The following is a 14,405-nucleotide window of genomic DNA, read 5'->3' as shown; positions in this document are numbered from 1 at the left end:
TTCTTATGAATCATTTCTCCATAATCAACTGATAGAACATGATAAGGACGGATCTATATTGCAGAATTTTTACTAGTCCCTTCAGAGTGTAATAACTGACCTGTTATTTGATCACCTTCTATTGGATTTAGACCAATGTCAGTTATATTATTTGGAGCTCATTGTCCATTGCCCTCAGCCTCTTCCTTATCCACATTATCTGTCTCATGCATGGCCTTCTTGCCTGCTAGCTGTGTGTGGTCAGCACCTGAAGTCTACCCAGTATTGTACAGTAACTAAGTAAATGAAGCCAGTGACTGTACTTAAGTAAAGATTTTGTTACTATTATTTGCAAAGTACAGGATAACACTTTTTCTCTTACTGAAGTAGTCATTTTGCAAATTTTTACTTTTATTCAGTTACATCTGATGCTTGCAGTTAAAAATAAAATGTAAAATCAGAAGTGAGATGATTCCTTAGTAAATCAAATGAAATAGCAAAACCCGTAGAACAGGATTTTGCTATTCCAAACCTCATCACGCAGTGGAGTTGCCTTTATTTGTTTAACTGGTTTCTGGTCTCCAGATAAGTTGGGTCACTTTGAAGTGGAGATGAAACTCAAACTGGTAGCAATTCTTGGTGAACAGACTTGGACATCCCATGGAAAATTTTAAATTGGGATGACTGTCCACTGGAATGATAGTCTTTAGAGAAGAAGTCTGCTTGTCTGGCTTTAAGACTAAAGGGTTTCCAGACATTGGACATTTTTGCATCAGTTTCATAAATATATTCAGAGTTTTCCATCAAGCAAAAAAATTGTTACGACAACAGACAATGATTCAAACTTTGTGAAAGCTTTCTGTGCAACTGGTCAGCATGAGAATGATAATGCAGATAAAGATAAAGATGCAAGCGATGAATTAGACAACACTATTTCTTTTTTTAAAAAATCTTTATTGATTTTCAAACTATAAATGCGCAATAAATGATTCACATATTTAATAAGCGCAACAACCTTACAAATATTACTGCACAAATAAATTTTCCCCCACCCTCCCAGTTAATAAACAAATACATCAAAACCTTAATGAAACTATTTATAAATTCCTATTTCTAATGCAGATGATAATAACCATAATGATGCTAAAGTATTTTTTGCTATACGGAAGTCAAGTGTTTCAGATTCCCTTGATCAATACTTGCAGACCAAGTCAGAAGACATGAGTAATATTCCGCTTGGCCTGACTTGAAGGAACTTGTTATCAGACTGAACAATCCATTTCCTGCTAGTGCAGTTGTTAAAAACAATTCTAGCTGTGCCGGATTAATGACTCACAAGTGCACTCGCATGAGTGACAGTCATTTTCAAACAAAAACAAACAAAAATAAAAAGCAAAGTGGATTGAATTGTAGAGTAATAAAGTTATTCCCCCCTCCATATTCACAGGGGTTAAGGGCACAACACCCTCGCAAATACATTGGTATTCACGGATGACTTTAGGGCGTTCCAAACTTTGTCTGGTGGTCCAGTGGTGAGCCTAATGCCACTTATGGTGTTAGCCACGCCTACAGCGACAATAGACACTGTAAAGCGCCTCTGTAGGCACAATGCAGGCAATATTATTTAAGGCTCCAGTAAACATCTACATTTTTCGGCTAGACAAATTACAGCTATACTCGCTCGAGGAGCGCAGAGAGAGGGGGGACATGATCAAGACGTTCAAGTATCTCACGGGCCGCATCGAGGCGGAGGAAGATATCTTCTTTTTCAAGGGTCCCACGGCAACAAGAGGGCATTCATGGAAAATCAGGGGCGGGAAACTACGAGGTGGCACCAGGAAATTCTTTTTCACTGAAAGGGTGGTTGATCGCTGGAATAGTCTTCCACAGCAGGTGATTGAGGCCAGCAGCGTGCCTGATTTTAAGGTCAAATGGGATCGACACATAGGATCTATTCACAGGGCAAAGATAGGGGAGGGTCATTAGGGTGGGCAGACTAGATGGGCCGTGGCCCTTATCTGCCGTCCATTTCTATGTTTCTATGTTTCTAATTTAAGACACCATTTATAGAATATGGCCATAGGGAGACTAGAGACAAAGAGGAAGTAGGAAGTGCAAAAGAAATCTCCCAAAATGGAATACAATGGGGATAGGTGGGTGATGAAAGAAAACCCAGGCTACTAAGCCATATGGTACAAGGAGCTGGGGGCAGGTGGAAAGGAAGAACACTAAATCACTAAGTAATAATTCATGGAAGAGAGCTGAGCACAAAAAGACACAATGTGGCAGAAGGGGGTGACTACTGAAGAAATTCATCTGCTGGGACCAGGGAAGAAAGTATACTTAGATGAAGATAATGCTGTGGAGGGAAAATGGGCAGGTTAAGTCAGTGGCATAGTAATGGGGGACAGGGGCGGTCCGCTCTGTGTGCCGTATTGGTGGGGGGCGCTGGCACCTGTCCTTCCCTCTGCCTCCCTGCTCCTTCCCCACCCCCACTACCTTGCGCATGCACCCCTTTCCTTCCCCCATACCTCTTTAACTTTCCCGGCGCGAGAAGCAACCCCAACCTGCTCCTTGCGCCAGCATTGGCTTTTCCTCTGACATCACTTCCTGGATCCGCACCTAGGAAGTGACATTAGAGTTAGAACCAACGCTGGCTTGAGCAACAGGTTGAGGTTGCTGCTCACACCGGGAACATTAAAGAGGTACGGAGAAGGGAAGGGGCAAGCATGCGTAGCAGGAGGCAGCAGATGGGATGGCAGAGGGCAAGGAGCAGAGGGTAAGAAGCAGAGAAGAGGAGAGGGGCGCCACCGCCCTGGGTGCCTCTTACCCTAGCTACGCCACTGGGCTAAGTCTGTATTTGCCATCACATTCTATGTTTCTGTGGCAAACCATATTTGTGAAAGGCGTTTTGTCACGGGAGAGATGTGAAATGGGCAGCGTGAATTTTGATCGTTAAGGTGTCCTTTTACTAAGGCATGCTAGTGCGTGCTAATGCATCCATTATGTCCTATGGATGTTTTGCCACGCGTTAGCATTTAGCATGCGCTAAGATGCACGGTTCATAGTCGAAAATGCGCAGGACAATCAAGCTCCAACAGTACGGAGCAGACTATCGCGTGCAGGACATCAGCACGCCGGACTTAAACTTAATTTTAAAGTGCTCCAAGTAGGGGTTTGGGGAGGGAATCACCGCAGTGAAATTAGTAGTGTTTGCGCTGCCGTTGGGTGGGTGTGTTGGGGGGTAACCCCCCATTATAGAGGGAAGAGACATTTTTCCCTTTTTTGGGGGAAAAACATCAATTCCCTCTGTAATGTGGGATTTCCCCCCCACACACACACACACTAACTTAAGTGGGGGAGTTCCCCCCCACCCCCCTTGGAGCACTTCAAAATTACGTTTAAGTTTGGCGCGCTGATATCCTGCACACGATAGTCTGCTCCGTATTGTCAGCGCTCGATTGTCTCGCGTGCTTTTGGCCCATCACCAAGACCCCTAATTGTTCTCTCTGTATGTGTCTGTTAGATTGCATATGCATCACAGCTGTTATACATGCATGTGAGAAGGGAGCTGCTTGTGCATGACAAATTGTAAGTATGCTTGAGGCAGGCTACATGAGTGCCCGTGCATCGGCATATGTGAGAGGACAGGTGGTGAGAATATTTTTGTGTTGCTGATGGCTCGGAGCATATGTGGCATATTGTTGACTATGTAGTAGAAGATAGCTTAACTGTTCTGATTTAAGACCAGAAGCTTTTACTCATAAATTAATCCCCCTCCCCTTATTGTTGCATAATGTGGACTAATGAAGAAACATGGAATTAATTTTCTTTTGCATTAATTTGCAGTTTTATTTTTTAATCTGTTAGCATTGACTAAAAATGGAGGAGCTCACTTTGCAATGTGCAAGCAATGCTCAGACATCTCACACATTTCTGATTTTCTAATGGAAAGTAGATCATATACATTAGACATACGGTAACTGAACGAACATGCCCTGTCAGACTTGCACTAATTCAGCCCAACTGCTGATCTGTTACAGACAAATCAAAGGCATCTGCATTTTGTTAAATTTTGCTGAACCTCTTATCATTTTTAAGATGTCTTCAGATTTTCTAGTTATAAAATCCATGTATTTGGTTCTCGTCTACAAATTGTAATTGCTGAATGACATTCGGGCTCTTTTTCTCTTTGCAGCCGTTTCGCAGAGTGACGTTTTCTGTCGTGAGTCAGCCTCAGGACCCACACCAAGGCTCGTTGCAGAGCTGCTATGACAGCGGACTGGAAGAGTCAGAGACCCCGAGCAGTAAGAGTTCATCTGGCCCAAGACTGGGGGCTCTTCCACTCCCGGAGGACAACTACGAAAGGACTACGCCGGATGGCAGTGTTGGTGAGGCAGAGCATATGGAAAATGGTAGGGGCAAACACACAAAATTCACACACATAATCACATTAGTAAGCCATAATAAATAGTGCTGGAAAACAGGTCAGTCTGCATTGAAATAGGAGATAAATAGGTGATAAATTAGTTTAAATCAAATCAGGCATTTAGGTGCCGAGAGTAAAAGTTTGTAAAATTGCAGTTTTACTGAGTGGAATATCATCATTTAAGAATTCTATTTGAGAGTTAAAAGTTTATATTAGAACTTCGGGTAAACCAGTTTAATAAGTAAAAAAAATTAGTACACTGTGTCATGCATGAAAAGGAAATGGATGTTGTTATGAGTTTGTATTAATCCTAAATCAATTTATTTCAACTAAAATCCTAAAATTCAATTTATTCCAGCTACAATGTAGCTTTTTCTCTGTTTCTCCTGGGTAGTGAAGAGAAAACATACCTGGAATCTTAGCATCATTATGGAGTCCTTTTACTAAGCTGTGTTATTCAGCCAATGTGGTGTTTACCAAGTAGTTGTGGTGTAGACCTGTGCTAAAAAGTCAACTATCTTCATAAAAATTCAACACTTGCTGACTAATCTGGGAGTGAGCAGGATTTGTGTATGGTGTGGGTGTGGGAAGATGTGGCCAGATGAACCAGATGGTGCATAGGACCAATATCATGCGCTAGCTGCCACAACTGCAGATAGAACAGCTGAAATTACCTCTACCTCATAAGAACATAAGAAAATACTTACTGGGTCAGACCAATACTCCATCAAGCCCAATAGCCCATTCTCACAGTGGCCAATCCAGATCACTAGCACCTGGCCAAAAACCAAGGATTAGCAACATTCCATGCTACTGATCCAGGGCAAGCAGTGGCTTCCCCCATGTCTTTCTCATTAACAGACTATGGACTTTTCCTCCAGGAAATTGTCCAAACCTTTTTTGAAACCATCTACGCAGTCTTACCACATCCTCTGGCAATGCGTTCCAGAGCTTAACTATTCTCTGAGGAAGTGGTAAGTTCAGCGGTGCTACCATCAGCCCAGTAGTGCTGTATGCTGGCTGTGGTGATGCCACAGTATTCTTCTCCTTGTCCATCCCTTCCCCCCCGATCCCTCCAGTAATATACCAGAACCCTCCCACAGCACTCAATCCCTTTCCTGTATCTGGTGATCACAAGTAAAAGACCTTCTGCACTCCCTGATATATGTTCAAGACCTCTACATACACACAGACATATGTTCAAGACTCCCCAGCACTCTCCAACACAAGTTCATGACAACCTACCACACACCCACACCCACACTTGCTGACAACAGTAAAAGGCTCCCTTGCATTTACTTGTTACAATTAAAATATCGCCTGCACTCCATTTGAAGACCCTCCTGCAGCAACCCAGCCCAATGGACACACTAACTCTACCCCCTTTATATACCCTCAGGACTCTCCCTGAAGGTCTGCTTTGTTGACCAGTGGTCCCAGATGACAGCAATCAGTGCTCTCCTCCAAAATAGTGCCTGCCTCCTAGCAGTAGTCTTTCTTATGTGGTTTGATAACCCTTAGTGATACTACCATATATGCCATTTTAGAAAAGAGCACCAAACAGAGCGGCAGTGGAAGACGATTGCTGCCCCCTGGGACCACTGGCCACCAATGCAGAACCCAGGGTTAGTTCCATGGGTAGATCAGTGATGGGGTGAGGGGATGATAAACCCAAGGGGACAGAGTTAGTGTATTGTATTACTGGGTTGTTGTGGTGGCTGAGAGGGGAGGAAGTGTTTTCAAATTGTGTCAGAGAGTACAGGGGATCTTTCAATTGTAATAGGGGGATGTGAAGGGGTCTTCTACTTGTGTAAGGAAGTCAAACATCTGCCAGAAAATGTGAGGAAGAGTCTTGAAATCTTTTAATTGTGATTAAGGGATAGGAGATATCGGGGGAGGGATGCGCAAAGCAGGGGTGGAGGGGAGAAAGAATGCCATCTCTCCAGACTTTTTTATATTTATATATGTAGACATTTCAATATGGCACATGCATACAAAGCTTGGAAAATTTTCTAAAAGAGAAGTCAATAGGCCATTATTGAAATGGCTTGGGGAAATCCGCTGCTTATTCCTAGGATAAACAGCACAAAATCTGTTTTACTACTTGGGATCTAGCTAGGTACTTGGGACCTGGGTTAGCCACTGTTGGAAACAGGATACTGAGCTTGATGGACCTACGGTCTGTTCCAGTATGGTAATTCTTACGTTCTTATGTTCTTATGCATTGGCAAGTAGCACAGTTGCTCCCAAGCTACTTGCCACTACATGTAACACTGTGTCATGCGGTGCAGTGTGCCTGCCTCATGTGAAAAATATAGGGCAGATGCTAGACACAACCCTTGCATTTGCATAAAGGTTTTGCAGTAGGTATAAATCTTGGTGCTTTAAATGCGCAATAAATGCTAAACCTACCATACTTTAGTAAAAGGGCCCTATATGATAAGGTAGCAGTTTTGTGACATGTGAGACACTTAGAATCTTTTGAAAATATGGTAAATTAGAATTTGATTATTTCTGTATTATTATTGTTTCCTTATTTAGAGCGTCGCTGCAAATATAATTTTCTAGCTTTGTAGTCAGTATTAGACTCACAGGTAGCTATGACTTAGTTATCAGGGATGGGCTGTCCTTTGCGACGAAATGGCATTTGCCAATAATAGTGCAAACAATTACTGTGCGCACAAGAGTGCACATTGTGTGCAAAGAGGGCATGTCATTAAAAAGCACACACTATGGTCCAGATTCTATAAATGGTGCCTAAACATATTTACACTGTAGGCACCGCTCCGCGCAGTTGTCAGTCAACCACTAGGAGCTGCTTATAGAATTGCACCTAGCTGTGCCTAAGTGGACTTAAGCTTCACTAGGCGCTGCTGAGATAGACCCCGGTACATAGACTAGGTTTCATTGGGCTTAATCTACTGGGCCTATCTTGCATGCCTAGTGACGCTTAGGTTTACCATGCCTATTCCCCACCCTTAACTACACCTACTTTTCAGGTAGGTGTCATTAGGCATTGGATGGTGCCTCACCTTAGGCATCGTTTGACACCACTGAGTTCTATGTGGAACTCTTAGTTTATTTTTTTTTTAAATAAATTATATCAATTAACTTCAATGGTGCAGCCAATTACCATGTTGTTTAAGCTAATTGGCATAATTTGGGTTGTGCACGGATTTTAGTTAGGTATCGCTAGGCATCCGCAATCAGGGTGCCTAGCAACACCTAATGTAGGCGCCATTTATAGATTCTGGCCCTACGTATAAAGAGAATGCACTCTTTGCTTCTATTTTGCGCATGCGTTAAGATTTTCACCTGCATGTTCTGTTGGGAAAGAATGAGTCCTCTCTGCACATACTTTAAGAAGAGTGCACAGCCTTTTACAACCTTTGTTCTAGAACAAAAAATAAAATCCTGGAAAAAAGACACAGAAACTTTCTGACTGACAATTCCTGTTAGATATTATGGCTAGGTCTGTTATTTTAATTGCATTTCCTCCTTTATGGCGGCTGATTCTTCAGTTGAAAGAAGAGGGGAACTTAGCATCTGGAGTGCCTCTAATGTTTGTTAATGAAATTAACATTTTATAAAAATAAATTAGTCCTCATCTATGACTCTGTGTTCACTTTAAGAAAAGATGTTCATATGCAGTCCCTGAGCAGGAAAGGTAGAATGTACTCTGATATACAATAGAAACAATTTTATGCTTTCCCCTGTGGGAGCTGTGCAACGTCAACAGGTTGCAGGAAGGAATGAAAGGGAGCTAAAATAATATTAAAACTGAGTCTTTCTAATGCCTCTCTCCCTTTCTTGGTTATAGAAATGGGATTGTGTAATTCAGCTGCTCCCCTTTAATTTGGTAAAATAGTTGGAGGGTGCATGACACAGATAAAAAGCCACTGTATTGCACTGAGAAATGTGGTGATAATGTTTCATTTTTCCATTTTTCTTTCAGTATGTAGTTAACAGGGAAAGAGTTTGGGGGGTTTTTGGACTTGAAAGCTATGATGCTCATAAGGACAAAAGTTCAGGTCTGACAGATTTGGCACTTGTATAAAGAAACAAAGTGGAATAACGTATACTGTATACTCATGTGTGATAAACCTTTTAAAAATATTTAAAGTGGTAGAGGCATAAAGGAATTAAACAGAACAGAATAAAGTGATTCTCTTACTGGCTCAACATTAGAATGGGCATTTATTGATTTAAAAGTTTGATTTCATAGATTTGGGTGGGGGGCATTGTTGAATGATATCAATAATAACATTAAGTATTTAATATGTTATTTGACATGTGAAGATTAAATGAGTCTGAGATAACCTTAAACAGTCTGCATATTTAGATTTCATTGGAAAATCTGATGCTGTCTCGAGATGATGGTAGTCTTTAAGTTCTGGTTTTGATTCATGTTGTGGTACATCTGGATATTCATCTTGGCTTAAGAATAAAACAGTATTGCATATTAATCTGCCTCGAACTTATTTTTTAAGTCCTGAAAGTGAAGGTAATGTGTGATATCAATAGAAAAGGAAACAGGTTATGTAATGCAGAGCTGACAGTGGGTCATCTTTTCTGACCCATGTGACCCATCATGCTTTTGACCCATGACCCACGGTGCATTTTCCTGGCTTCAGACCCAGTGTCATCAGATAAGGCTACAACTGACAAATATAAGCACTCTTCATAGCAGCTCTATCTCCTGATGAAATATTTGTTCCAGGAACCTTTCTCACAAACTGATCAATCTGTGTTTACCTTCCTCTGGTGACAGCACATGACTTCATATGGAATGTCATATTTTTTGTTCTGTGAAGGGGCATAATCAAAATATACAACTAAGTCCAATTTGGACGTAGGGCACTAGTCGCCCAAAGTTGGCAGCGGGAAAATGTCCATTCTCGAAAAGTATGTCTAATTTTTTTTTTTTTTTTTAAATCGTCTATCTGGACATCCAGGCATTTGATCGTCCAGAACATCACTACATCTATCTTTATACCACATTCTCAACCCAAAATTAATGCAAGTCCCAAATGCCCAGAACAAGACCTTTTGGACATTGGAGGGGCCAGCATTGTGATGAATTGGCCAATCAGACATGACAACAGAGAAATGGGGCACCTTACAGGGCACTGCTGTGAACTCCCTTATAGGTTATGGTGAGCCCCATAGAACACCCCCAACCAAAATAGCCTTTATAGCTGTAGGTGGCACCTATATGGCAGCAGTGTTGTTTTTTTTGGGGGGGTTAGAGTTGCTTATGGGCCTGGGTCCTCCTTTCTATGGTTCAATAGCTCCCCCCCATCCCACCCCAGGCTATTTAAGAGACCTGTATGCAACTCTACTAGGCTTTCCTATACCAGATGCTGAATGTTCTGGAGACAGGTATGTACGTTTCTATTCTGATCTCTGCGAGGGTGTGAAGGAGTCATTGAACAATGGGGGAGTGTGTGGAGGTCTTTACTTTGTCTCTGCAGTGGTTATATGGTCACTTTTGGACACATACCTGGGCACTTATATCTGATCACTTTTGGACACTTATACCTGTTTTTATGTCATCTAAGTCACAACGTATATGTTCCATCCAGGAAGTCTCATAAAACCTTTGATTATCCCTGCAGTATGACTAAATCTAGGTCAGCCCACATCCTGCCCACTTCCTGCCCTAACCACTCCTCCAGATACATCCCTTTTAGCTCTGGGTGCACAGTGGCATTCAGAGGCCTAAAAAGTACCTGGATATGTCCCAAAAATAGGTTTGATTATAGGCACTTGGACGACCTGTCTTTTAGGTTGTCCAAATGCCGACTTGGGCGGGTTTTTAGATGTGTTTACATTTTGAATATGAGCCCCATACTGTTTAATCAATCCATTGTATGATATTGACTTAAACAGTAGACAACTCAAGCAATTCACGCAGGCTGCCCAGCCAAAAATCTGCTCACCATTTGCGGTTTCAACCAATCTGAATATTTTCTAAAATTTGGTTGCATTTTCTTTCAGAACAACAGAACCATTTCAAATTATATTATATAAACTTTCTTATGTCCATGACTGAGATGGTTTACAGTCATTCTTAGACACCGTAACGGATATTTCATTACTGTTGCACAGCTAACAATAGAATGTCAATCAACAGTGTGACATCATGAAGGTTACATGCACATCATAACATATAAACATAGAGGCATAGTAAGGGGGAGAGGGGGAATCCCACCCCAGATGCTGTCTTGCACCTCTCTTCTCCCACATCACATTCATGTCCTCCCTTCCTTCCCCCCGTACCTCTTTAAATCTTTGCTTGCGTGAACAAATTCTCAGGCCTGCTTTTTGCACTGGCCTGGCTCCCCTCTGAAGACACTTCCTGGCCCTGTGACCAAAAAGGTGGGCACAATTTAATTTTAAAAAACCTTTTATTTATCAAAAAATGGCTCAAAAACTCAATGACTCGACGTACATGTTTCTGCCAAACTGGCCTGCCTCAGGAGTCTGGTGAGTCTTCAGACACAAGGATATATTGATCCAAGTGCTTAATGTATAGACACTGTAATACAGCTACTAATAACCAAATACAAACTTGCAAGAAGAAAGACGCTGGAGCCGGGACAATCCTATGCCCGCATATTTTTATTTTTTTTAATTTTTCTTTTGAATTACGCGGGCATAGGATTGTCCCGGCTCCAGCGTCTTTCGCCTTGCAAGTTTATATTTGGTTACTAGTAGCTGTATTACAGTGTCTATACATTAAGCACTTGGATCAATATATTCTTGTGTCTGAAGACTCACCAGACTCCTGAGGCAGGCCAGTTTGGCAGAAACATGTACATGTTGAGTCATTGAGTTTTTGTTCCACCCCCTCCGACATCACTTACGTCTTCCGGAGCAGAGGTGGCAGACGCAGTCATTGCGGGACCTTCATGCGCGGATGCTGACTCTGCTCCGGAATAAATACAGCAGCTGTGCTGAGGTGCAGGTCCCATTGAAGACCAGTGTGGGAGGTTCTGGACCCAGCCGGCTGTGCACCTTCCTAGGGCGTGCATCCGGGGCAGTCCTCCCCCCCTCCTGTCCCGCCCTTGATATGCTACTGTAACTAGGAAAGCTACCAGTATGCTCTGTTGCAGAAGCAGAAAGATCAACAACAGAGAAAAGAAGATCATGATGTCTCATAGTAACATAACATAGTAACATAGTAGATGACGGCAGATAAAGACCCAAATGGTCCATCCAGTCTGCTCAACTTGATTCAATTTAAATTTTTTTAATTTTTTCTTCTTGGCTATTTCTGGGCAAGAATCCAAGGCTCACATTGGGCCTGATAAGCTCAAACAAAAATGAGAGTGAAATAATAAGTCTTCTGTAATTTTAATTTAATTTTTATTTCTTAAATGGGTATGTTTGGAAAAAAAACAAACCCAAGGGAAAAGGTCCTCAAAAACCCAGACACGGCTAAACATGGCTACTTGGGTCTTGAGTACTATCACAGGTCCACAAAACCTTGCTATTTTTATTTTTTTCAATACTTTAACTTCTGTGCAAACATAATACAAAAAAACCCACCTAAACGTGTAATTATGCAACTCTACAAAAATTGAAAGCGCTTAGCTTAAATCCATCCAATGGCAGCTCAATCGTTTCACAGGTTTTTTTTTTTTCTTCATCAGAGACAAAAGGGATTTCAAACACACTGGTGTAGAATTGCAAATATCTGAATTGGATATCAAGCAATTTTCAGTGCCACATTATCTTAAGCTGTATAATACTTATTACTAAAGCTGTATATCTCTGGCCACTCCTCTACAATATAATGATACCAATACGTGCAGTGTGCCTCAATGTCTTAACTTCTTAATAACAATAATGGTACTATTCAAGCCAGATTTTCAGATGTGCTCCCATATGGATTTTTTCTTGTGTGATTTGGATCTTGCATGCACTTGGCATTGATCTGCTTTCAGTATGTTTTCTTTAGCCTTATACTTCTTCTTTATGCTTTCCAACAAATACCTTTGTATTAATCATATCTGATATATCTAATACTTTATATACTTAATAAGTACAGTAGACTCTCAGCTAGCCGGCACCCATGGGGATGCCAGATAAATGTAGTTTCTGGTTGCATGAGAGTTACTGTTAAAAAACAGGCCTAACTAATACTACACCCCATATTATGCCATACCATAAACTGTTCCAGACAAACTACCGAACATGTAGTAGGCAAAGCGTGGATGAACTCAGGTGTGGCATGCCATTTCTACCAGAAATTGATTTTATTTTCATTTAAAGTATTAACAGTATTTCTTTGATTTTTTTTCTGGTTGCTTGGGTTCCAGTTAGCAGAAAGTCTACTGTATTAGAATAAATACACTTATCTGTGCTTATATGCATGTTATTAAAATAGTTTCAGCTGGGAACTGGCTTTCATCGAGAAAGTTGCTTCAAGGATATCCCCTAAGTTTGCCTTTGCAGTCCATTCCCCTATGTGCTGCATATACTGAAAAAATATACAGTATATGCAACACATAGGGGAATGGACTGAAAAGGCAAAATTTTGGGGTATCCTTGAAACAGTGACACATGTTGGATGAAGCCATTCCCCGGCCAACATTATTCTATTAACAAGCACATAAGCACAGATTAGTGTATTTATACTAATACTTAAGTATATAAAGTATTAGATATATCAGATATAACTGATTTAAAGGTATTTGTTGGAAAGCAAAAAAGAAGAAGTTTAAGGCTAATGAAAAAGAAAAGAAAAAATATTGAAAGCAGATCAATGACGAGTAAGTGCCAAATGGTACAAGAAAAAAAAAATCATATGGCAACACATCTGATGATCTGGCTTGCCTAGTACATAAGAACATAAGCAGTGCCTCCGCCGGGTCAGACCACAGGTCCATCCTGCCCAGCAGTCCGCTCCCACGGCGGCCCAAACAGGTCATGACCTGTCTAAATCACCAGAAGGGGCCCCCATGCCACCTTGGTTTCCTATTGAGTCCTATCTTCCCATCAAAGTCCTAGCCCTCCGGTCTTGCACATGCATGACCTGGTTGGGATTCTATATTTATTTTCTGGTTAACTTTCTCAGTATCCCACGATCCTTTTATCCTTCAGGAATCCGTCCAGTCTCTGTTTGAATCCCTGTACCGTACTCTGCCTAATCACTTCCTCCGGTAGCGCATTCCAAGTGTCCACGACCCTCTGGGTGAAAAAAAACTTTCTTGCATTCGTTTTGAACCTATCTCCCTTCAGTTTCTCCGAATGCCCCCTCGTACCTGTTGTCCCCTTCAGCCTGAAGAATCTGTCCCTATCCACCCTCTCTATGCCCCTCATGATCTTGAAGGTCTCTATCATATCACCCCTGAGCCTCCTTTTTTCCAGAGAGAAGAGCCCCAGCCTATCCAACCTCTCAGCATATCGGCAGTGTTCCAGCCCTCTTACCAGTTTCGTTGCTCTCCTTTGGACTCTCTCAAGTACCGCCATGTCTAATAACTATTGTTATTAAGAAGTTAAGATTTTGAGGCATAACATAACATAAAAACCAATTTCTAGACTGCATAACCATTGAGTTCTACGTGGTTAACAAAAGATTATGAGGCTCATAATCCAAAGAGAAAAACGTCCAAAAACCGGCCTAAGTTGGCACTTGGGCAAACATTTCTCAAAAAAGTCCAAGCGCCAATAATAAAACCGGATTTTGGACGTATTTAAAAATGACCTAGGCCTTCATAGTGCCGCTCAACGTCCAAAGCTAAATGGGGCATTTTGGGAGGCGTGTCGAGGGCGGGAGTTGGGCGGGACATGGGCCAGCTTAGACTTAGTTGTACAGCATATATAACCGAAAGTTTAACAACAGAGCCTAGACGGAACTTGGACGTTGACTTAGACCATGTAAAACATGGTCTAAGTCACAAAAACCCACCTAAACTCACCAGATAAGCACTGCAAACACATAACATAGACCCCCACATTCTACCCCAGTGATAACCAACCCCCCCTC

At 41.7% G+C, this 14,405-nt stretch overlaps 1 protein-coding gene across 15 annotated transcripts in view; it reads left to right on the top strand.

Annotated features, from left to right (window-relative positions):
* PCDH7 (protocadherin 7) overlaps window positions 1–14,405 on the top strand; it is a 922,726-nt gene that overhangs the window by 468,498 nt on the left and 439,823 nt on the right. For 13 of the 15 annotated variants that reach the window (XM_033947780.1, XM_033947772.1, XM_033947809.1 and 10 more), the window contains one exon: window positions 4,178–4,394. In XM_033947780.1, the coding sequence (XP_033803671.1) occupies window positions 4,178–4,394 (217 nt within the window). The remainder of the gene's footprint in view (window positions 1–4,177; window positions 4,395–14,405) is intronic. The other 2 variants (XM_033947820.1, XM_033947800.1) reach the window with 1 other exon arrangement.

This window comes from Geotrypetes seraphini, chromosome 1 (genome assembly GCF_902459505.1).
Source record: "Geotrypetes seraphini chromosome 1, aGeoSer1.1, whole genome shotgun sequence".
NCBI lineage: Eukaryota > Metazoa > Chordata > Amphibia > Gymnophiona > Dermophiidae > Geotrypetes > Geotrypetes seraphini.
Note: the sequence above shows the minus strand (reverse complement) of the source record. Positions and strands in the feature narration are given on the sequence as shown.